This window comes from Danio rerio, chromosome 16, assembly GCF_049306965.1.
Source record: "Danio rerio strain Tuebingen ecotype United States chromosome 16, GRCz12tu, whole genome shotgun sequence".
Taxonomy (NCBI): domain Eukaryota; kingdom Metazoa; phylum Chordata; class Actinopteri; order Cypriniformes; family Danionidae; genus Danio; species Danio rerio.
This window is the reverse complement of record NC_133191.1, coordinates 57165001-57175000: the sequence shown is the minus strand read 5'-3', so window position 1 is coordinate 57175000 and position 10000 is coordinate 57165001. Positions and strand designations below refer to the sequence as shown.

The 10000-nt window shown below is 38.8% G+C and overlaps 1 protein-coding gene across 3 annotated transcripts in view; it reads left to right on the top strand.

Annotated features, from left to right (window-relative positions):
* The window catches only part of spire1b (spire-type actin nucleation factor 1b), a 74829-nt gene that overhangs the window by 11852 nt on the left and 52977 nt on the right, over positions 1–10000 (top strand). For all 3 annotated transcript variants that reach the window (XM_073925544.1, XM_073925543.1, XM_073925545.1), the window contains exon 3: positions 4091–4122. In XM_073925544.1, coding sequence (XP_073781645.1) covers positions 4091–4122 — 32 coding nt within the window. The remainder of the gene's footprint in view (positions 1–4090; positions 4123–10000) is intronic.

Genomic DNA, 10000 nt, shown 5'->3' with positions numbered 1-10000 from the left:
ATTTCCAGAAGCAGGTATGACAAAAACAAAAGCCAAAAAATAAAATAAACCAATAAATTAGAGGGTGAGAATGTGGTAAAATCAGAAAACGTGGTAAGAAATCATGCTCCTGCGAGGGCTTTTGTCTTTCTGGATTGCTCTTTAAAACACTATTGGTTGGGTTTACGGAAAGAGGAGGGAGGGTCAGTCGATCGGTCAGTCAGTTGACCGTGTCCTCTGGTGGATTAACGTCAGAACAGCAGGCACGAATGGCACTCGCAATATAAATTTAAGATGACTAAAAGCATACACATGGGCCTCTGGTGAATTTTTTCAGATAGTTTTTATTAAGGGTTCATATTTGGCGATCTCCAGAATTGTTTATAGCGGTACATTTTCAGAATGAGCCTGGGTTGGAAAAATCTAATCCCGTCTGAATGCAAATGTCTGTGATTGCAGAAAACATTTCCTTGTGTTTTTTGTTCGATGTGAACTACCGTACAATGACAATCTTAGGTTTCTGCTTTCTGCACACAAATAATGAACGTAGAAGTGTGGAGAAGAGTCAAGTCATGAAAGTTGTTAATACTAGCAATTGTAATATCAGTTTCACTTTCATTTCTGCAGTTATTTACATAATGTGAAATTTATTTAAAGTGAAACCTATTTATTCCAGTGGGCTTATATTATTATAAAAAGTTCTATCAACCCATCATGTTAAAAAAAGTCATGCTTTTTAATTATTTTTTTAATAACTTTTCTAAAATATTTAACACTAAACTAGAAAAGTCCCGTTCTAATCCATACATAAAATGACAGACGTCGCCTGAAAAAAACTGCAGAAACACTTTGATTGACATTCTCCTTTTAATCGTGTCATCAGAGGGGGAAAGCCGCGCTTACTATTGACTCTCTCACTACTGACTATCTCTCCCTCATTAGCATAGGACGTTAGTCTTGTTTTTAAATCTGCCACTTTGCTTACCCATTGGCATTTGTAGCTCCGCCCTCTTTTTAAAAGAGCACAATCTCATTTGAATTTAAAGAGACAGTCACCAAAACACCACAATTAGAATCAAAGCCTACAAGGGTCACTGAAACACACACACACACACACACACTCTAGTGAAATCAGAGACTTATTTTACATTTGTATTAAGGGACATAAAAAGTTTTCCTTCATACAACATTTGGAAAATTACTCCCTTCTGAATAGGGCTCTAGTCTTTAGTGTTTACGTCATGGAGAAATTCAAAATAGCAAAAGATAATCAAACTACAATTCTGGTCAAAAAGAATGTAAAAACTTGCTTTGCCAAGATGTAAACAACAACAACAACAATAATAATAATAATAATAATAATAATAATAATAATAAAAGGAAGCATCTTGGAGTCTCAGGGTGCTTTCACACCTACACTTTTGTTTCGGAACGTGTCTCGTTTGCCCAGTTAGCGCGGTTCGTTTGGCATATGTGAACAGGGCAATCGCGCTCTGTTCCGCACCAAAGTAATCGTTCCGAGATCGCTTGAATGAGGTGGTCTCGGCTCGATTGAAACGAACCCTGGAGCGGTTTGATTGCAGTGAGAAAGCGATCCGATCCGAGCTCGGTTATATCAGTGTTTTATGGATATGTAATAGGCATACGGCTATATGAAGAGAGAATTATGAGTAGGGCGGGAAGTTTCACGAGTCTCCGGATGCCCGCAAACGAGTGATGTTCTCCTGGTAATCTCGGGTCTTCCGCGGTCCTCAAATAGGCATCGTTGCGCACCCTTCTTACCCCTCGCCACCGAATCTCTCCTCACTCTTCAGGCACTAGAGATGCGTGGTTGGCGGTTATAGCCGCGGACTCCGTGGGATCGGGCGGATGACGTTACGAAAAAATAATATTTTAATTAAATTCGGGCGGGTGGCGAGCGGTTGTACTGTTTTTATAGGCATAGCTGGCGCACCAACGAAAAAGCCTAGGACTGACTTCACAGAATGGGAGGAGGAATCGGATACACTAATTCTGGATGAAGTGTACAGAAGTATTCCTCTACAAACTTCCGTATAGACGGATCAGCAGAGGAAAATCTACTTCCTTTTGGGAGAAATAAGGCCAGGCATTCCCACGACTACAGCACCTTGCCAAGAGAATTCTATGCATTTCAGCAACAAGTGCTGCGAGCGAGCGCTCCTTCAGTGCAGCAGGGCGCATTATAGTGGCTATGCAGGCGCTCCCGTCTGAATCCTGACACTGTAGATGCTATTTTATTCCTGCATTGTGCCAAGAAAAAATCAAACTAGACCTAAAGTCAGGCATATTAAACCAATTAGCCTATGTTATTTAGGCTACACATATGTTCAATATAAACTTTTGAGTTCGGTCAGCTGATAATTTTACGTTCATATTGGTTTAGCCTATTCTATTCTAGACATGTTGGCCTCGCTTTTACGTTCTGAGGCTAAGGTTATTTTGCCAGAATTTCTTTGTCGCAACTGGCGTAGTATTCCGTTATGCTTCAAGTTTGAGGGGAATGGGGATGATCCTCCATGGGTTATTGGGGCACTTGTCATACATGCACTTTAGCCTGGTCAGACTTTATGTTCGCTCAAAGAGGGATGGCATATCTGTTTTTCTAATTTAATTTCTAATTGTGGGGGTGACTGAGCCTACAAGGCTTAGGCACGATATGACGTTTTTATTAAAAAAATGTTCAACTCTTTGCCAAAGCATGCGACTATAGCCTATGCCTACATTAAGATATTTATGTTAATATTTTTTTACAGCCTGTTGTTTCTTTTGGCATATAAAATAGGTATTGTCTGATAGAGATATCAATAAAGGTTCATCTGTGTCGCAGAACTGGTGTTGTTTCCGATTTCTGCAAGCTCAATAACATCCACAGCAAAAAATAAAAAATAAATAAATAAATAAATAGTCAAAAAACTGTGCCCATTAATTAGATGTGGAAGGCAAGCAGGTACGTTTTTGGGGTTGCTATGGACAACTATAAATGTAAACATTATTAGGCTATAATGTAAATGACTTATTCTATCTATTTACTAAAAAATAAAGTGAAATAGGCATTTAGTAGTAGGCTAAATAGCAGCATGTTGAAATGATGTGTCAATGCGTTTTCTATTAGGCTACAATAAAAAAAGTTGTATAGTACAGTGTGTTTAATTTAGGCTATTTTTTTTTTGTCCCTGTGCGCCAATTGGAGACTGAGTTCACTGCTGATATTCTGAGAGCTCGGGTGCTTCTCATTTCTTATTTGTGCATCCTCGTTTCCTTTCCTTGCTTTCTTTCCCGTGTTTCCACCCCACCGGGATAACGGTACGAGGGAAGGACGCAAGGAAAAGACTCTTGGACCGAGGAATCGAATCAAGTGAAAAGACACGTCTTCGTATCTTTAGCGTCACTTCAAAGCGTCTTCAATTGCACGTTTGGATTAACTGCATGTCTACAAAGTCATTCTCTATTCTATAATGATCAATAAAGAAACATTCATTTAATAATAAAAAGGAATAAGCCATTCAAATAAAGAGCCCAATCAGCAGATGGCGGGCGGGTGCGGTTTTAAAAATTGGTCAAAAATGTTAGTGCGGATGGATGGCGGACGGATGATGAATTTTGTCATGCGGTTGCGGATGAAATACTAGCCCATCCGCGCATCTCTAGCGCGCACCTTGTCAATCACCACCAAACCACCACCTTTCCTGACAGCTGAGCAGGACGCTGCAAAATAAACCCTGACACTCACCAATGTGAGGAGAGTTTACTCACACGTGACTTGTTTTAGCTCTTTTGGTCCGATTAGAAACTTTGCAGTGTGAAAGCGAACCGCTCCAAGAGCAACAATGTAACAATTGTAATCTCCGTTTCGGAACAACTGAATCGATTCACAGGTGTGAAAGCACATTTAATTCTGTGAGCTTTTGGGGTCAGAAAGGTCCCCTTGTGGCTGTACTGAAATAACCCTGATTTTCATCTTGCATTTGCAGCCTTCAGTGTGTTTATGTAAGAACAAACAGCTCTGCAGATTGTCTAGTCGATTACATAAGGGATGTGTAGAGCTCGCTGTATGCTGTCGTCTGACTGTCCTCTTTCTCTTCTCCCATAGGTGACCGTAATCGCTTACCATCATCCACACAGGTGAGTGACGTACAGTAATCCCTCATGTCAGCATCTGTGAATAAGCACAAAGGGCTGCACGATACTGGAAAAAACAGACATTGCGATGTTTTTTCTTTATCTCTTGCAGTTTAGAGACTGTCTGTGTTCTGTATTCACACATGAAGCTTTCAGCACCAGCTCATGTATTGTGCTCTCTCGACCGCTCGTCACTCCACAGCTTCATTAATTTGCTGTCAACAGCTGGTGACATTTTAAAGGCCAATTAGAGACATATAGACCTGGCAGATCACTGTTTGCATCCCGAACGTCTTCGACCTTTCAGCTTTATGATGTGTAGAGGATTCAGCCACAGCAAAGACATGACAGACTGATGTTTTTAATATGCATGTAACTCATCTGAACTTAATTCAGTCAGTGAGTCAATGGTCAACTGTCATGATAGTAATTTCACTGAAAAATGGCCAATGCCTAGAGCTGGATCATATTGGATTTATTGTAATCTGAATTACCTTATCAGATTCCAAAACTCAAGTAATTGTAATTAGTGCAAAGTATTTATTAAAATACTTGTAATCAGACTACAGTTGCTTTCGGATGGATTACGTGATTATGTTTGTATGTTTTTTTTTAAACATTTAGTTTTTCATAATAACCAACCTCCCGCTTATAATATTGCAGTGCTTTAATTGTTGATGTTTTCATTGATACTGTCATATGCAATCAATAATGGTTGTCATTCATTCATTTTCTTTTCGGCTTAGTCCCTTTATTTATCTGGGGTCGCCACAGTGGAATGAACCGCCAACGTTTTTACGAAGCTGATGCCCTTTCAGCTACAACTCATCTTTGGGAAACATCCATACACACTCATTTACACACATACACTACAGACAATTTAGCCTACCCAATTCATCTGTACCGCATGTCTTTGGACTACAGGAGAAACCGGAGGAAACCCTTGCAATCGCAGGGAGAGCATGCAAACTCCACACAGAAACGCCAACTGACCCAGCCGAGGCTCGAACCAGCAACCTTTTTGTTATCAGGCGACAGCACTACCTACTGTGCCACTGCATCGCCCCAATATTGGGGCAACTTATGAATTTAATATTTTAATATTTAGATTTTTAATATTTTAAAATCATAAGATGTGATTTAGTTTTATTCCGTGTTATTGTCCGCTAACACTAACAGTAAGATGTATTACTGTGGGGATTTTGAAGTGCATCACTGCATTTTAAAAATAAGATGTCACTGATAAAAAATAAATAAATAAAAATGTATATATTTTTCTTGTATCTGTCAAAATAGTACAAGATTATCCTGCTTCAATATATGTGACATCAAATAAAGGTTATAGCACCAAAGGAATCTAATTGTAATCCAAAAGTAGTCCGATTTTTTTATTGCAATTAATTGCACGGTGGCGCCATGGGTAGCACGTTTGCCTCACAGCAAAAAGGTCGCTGGTTTGAGCCTCGGCTCAGTTGGCGGTTCTGTGTTGAGTTTGCATGTTCTCCCTGCGCTCGTGTGGGTTTCCTCCGGGTGCTCCAGTTTCCCCCACAGTCCAAAGACATGCAGTACAGGGGAATTGGGTAGGCTAAATTGTCCGTAGTGTATGAGTGTGTGTGTGTGTGTGAATGAGTGTGTGTGGATGTTTCCCAGAAATTGGCTTCCGCTGTGTAAAAAGTTGGCGGTTCATTCCGCTGTGGCGACCCCGGATTAATAAAGTGACTAAGTCGACAAGAAAACGAATGAATGAATGAATGGTGAGAAAAGAAATAAATACTTAACTAGGCAAGAGCTGTTGATATTTACATCTGAAACACAAACTGATATGCCAAATGTGTTAATTTAAAGTGAAGTAAGTAAAATATTGTAATAATACACACTTTTAAATGCCACCCCAAATCAGAAAAAGGTTGGGAAATGCAAATAAAAAAAACAATAAAGTGATTTCTAAATTTATTTTGACATTTGTTTCATTTCAGACAATACAACAAACATTATTTACTGTGTTCCTCGTTGTTGGGTATTGCCCAATTTAGAATGCCAGTTCTTTAAATGTTGCTGACCACTTCAGCACTCTGGTTAAGGAGTAGGAGTCAGGAGATAATTTCAATCTTTTATTTATGAGCAGGGAGGTAGTTTCCTGTAATAAACAATAAGTATACATAAATAATAAAATATCAAACACGAAAATATATATATATATATATATATATATATGTACTGACACAATAAATATCCCAAACCAAACAACACAGTATTTGCAGCTCTCTTAAAGTGCAGTCAATAGACTAATGTATGCTGAATGTAAACAGAATATAAATAGACATCAATGACTAAAGCTGCATTATATAAAGGGCATGTGACAGCATAAGGCATAACAAATGTAGAATATAGTAAACTGAATCATAATAAAACAAACGAGATCTCAATGATGACATCGGGATTAGCCGCGATGCTGATGGTAGCAGCACTTTCACTTTTGGTTTACACGGAAACTAATGCTCGCGGCCGATCGCGGGTCATTAACAACATCACGCACTTAATATCAAGCATACAAGGGTAATTACAAACATGATATGAAGGAACAAACTCACTTGGCAATAACTTTACCCCACACTTCACAATATCTCACGGATGGCAATCGCGTCACACTCAGATGAGTCAGCACATTCAACTTCTCATATATGGACTCAAATATGCATCCTCCGGAAGTTACATCCTACATTCATAATATAAGCCCTTTACAGAACACTCAGTAAATCGTGTTACAGCCATAGTATAAAGAATTCAGAACACTCGTGATTTTTTAAATTAACATATTTCTGAATGTGAATCTGCAAGATCGAGCAGTTCTAGAAATGTGGTCAGAGAAGTTTAGTTGGTCATCAATCGTTACTCCAAGGCTTTTCAGCATTTTGGATGCAGTAATGGTTGCCGCATTCATCTGGATTGAAAAGTTGTGATGTAGAGTCGGGTTGGCAGAAACTTCAAGCATTTCCGTTTTCGTGAGGTTAAGCTGAAGATGATGATCTTTCATCCAGTGTGAAATGGTGAAGAGAGAGGTATAGCTGGGTATCATCAGCATAGCAGTGGTAGAAGAATCCATGTTTCTGGATGACTGATCCTAAAGATGATGTGTAGATGGAGAACAGAAGTGGCCCAAGAACAGAGCCCTGTGGTACCCCAGTGTTTAGATGCTGTAGGTTGGACACCTCTCCCCTCCAAAACACCCTGAATGACCTGTCAGAGAGGTAAGATCTGAACCACTGAGTAACAGTGCCTGCAACGCCCAGTGACTCAAGCGTAGAAAGCAGGATCTGGTGGTTTACAGTGTCTAAAGCGGCTGACAAATCCAAGTACCTGTATCCTCTTCCTCCGCAGCCAGGACTATGTAATGTGTGCAGGATGTGGTTTCTTTTTAAGGACTTGTGAAACCGGCCTCTGGTTTTTGTACCTTACAACATTCAAACAATTAAACTACTCTAAGTATATGTCAATAAAAGTCACTTTATCAACATTAAAATTTGCCAGAGGAGAGATTGATGTCCTAAAAGTGTCCTAATAATGTCCTACATAATTCAAAAGCATAAACAAACATACAAAAAACATGGAGTACGGTTAATTTCTATGTATTTTTACAGTGTTGTTTTGTGCTCCATTTATTTTGCACATAGACTTGATGTTGAGATCAATTCCCCATGCTCTACTGCCTGCTTTTGGTTATTATCATTTGTTTACACGAAACAAAAGCTGATGTTCATGACCTCAGTCTTAATAATGATGCTCATTTTCTTGATGAGATTCTCTGGGTAGATGATCAGTTTTAAGCTGGAGCTGTTATTACCCAGTGATGTTGTTTGTGGATGTAACGGACTGCTGGTCATCGCAGTGAACGAGTCTGTTGTTCACTTCACCACAGGATCCTGCATTCTGGATGAAGTTCATCTTCAGAATCTGTTGGTAAACTGTTTGGGTCTGTTTAACATCATGGAGCATATTAACAAAGAGCTCTTCATGACTGGACTCGAGCTGCAGTGTTTCACATATAGTTCAAATAGTAAAGCAACAACAAAGTCATGGGAGCAATGGGCTGTATTTACTTATATGTAGGCCCACACAGTATCTGCACGCGCAGATTTCTGCCGATTTTAAGCCTATTATTAATTCTGTTTATTTACTTGAGTAAATGTGTAAATCTGAATTTATTCAGTTTTTATTCAGTAATTTATTACTTTTTATTTCATATATTAAGGTTTTAGTTATGATACTCTGGGTGCTCCCAAAATAATTCAGCAGAAATACGCAGATTTTTACCAAAATTCTCTGCAGAAATAGCAAAAAACATCTGCAGATTCGGTCTGGCCCTGCTTATTAGGTCATATGGCAGGGACAGAGTGCATTAATTAACATTGCTGCAAATGCACCACATTTAGCCATTTTTTCATCAGTTTGTCCTTGGAAAGATGGTAAGATTGTCTCCCTAAAAACAATACAAAAATTATACAATGAACAAATCGATGTAACTAAAATAGATATAGCTGTCCTGACTTTTAAATATTGCGTACTGACAAAAACTATAATACCAATATTACTGTATGTAAAAGAAACAAGAGTTGTTCAAACTAATTTAAACATACAATTCATTAAGATGTCAGACACAAGTGGTATCATGACATAGATATATACACTAGATATCGCATAGGGACCCTGAGCATGCGTCAATAGCGCCACCACATTGGTACAGTGCTCCCAGGACAAATGTCATTCAGCCGCACTAGTCAAGACAGTGTTATTACGTGAAGATGCGGGACTTTAGCGCTGTCTACGGGTGTAGTAACGAGCAAACAAAGAAAACAAAGCACAAAGGCAGAACATTTCAGAGGTAATATTAAGTTTTTTACGTTTTTGTATGTTCTGAACTTTTGTGCTAATCAGGTAACATTATTGATGATAACAGTCACTTACTGCATTCACCATACGGCAAAGCAGCTCCAACTCGCACTAAACACTCGGCTTATGCTAGTTTTGTTGAATAAAATCAGCAAACAATGCAAAAGAAATATGACAACGAGATGCTGCGCTGCCAGAAACTTGTATTATTGTCGGCTAAGTGAAGGAGTGGTTCATATTGGAGATTAATTTGCAAACGAATCGCTCCCTCCGTCAGTATGAGGAGTGAAAGCAGGAGAGGAGCTGTGTTTCAGGACATGATTAGATCAGATTTAACAGGGAGGGTGAATAGTACATTTCTGTACACACAAACACAAGCTTTTTGTCAGGAATGCCAGTGCGGTCACTGATCCATCAATGCAGAAAAGTGATGTAAAATTATCATTTTCGTAATTTAAAAAAATAAATGCATACTGACATCCAGGAAAACTCCCGATCATAGATATATGTGTATATCTCTGGCTTTGGATGGCCACAGTCCTCCACTGCAGCTCGGTCCGGCATTCATTTCAAAGGAGTGCTACCCTGTTCCAAAATGGCGGCTCTATTGACTCATTCCTTCCAATAGACAACAACAGGGTAGGCGACATCTAATGTATATATCTATGATATCATGATAGGAATAGGTGGAAGTACAAGCTAAGAGACTATTATTATGAAGAAACTTCTGGTGAAAGTTTGATGTGATATATGTAATGTCATGAAGTTCCTTTTACAGGATCGATAATGCCATTTAATCATAATTTATTCAGTTAAATAGGCGTCAGCATTAATTTTGTTCTTCAAGCATAAAACGAGACGAAAAGTCATTTAAATGCAAGCGCCATCAGGAGTAATAGTGCTAAAAATCCATTGAAAATACTATAAATTTCCATATTTTAAACACATCGAGCAGATCAGTGTAATTTAATGCAGAGCTTCTCGTCTGGTTTGA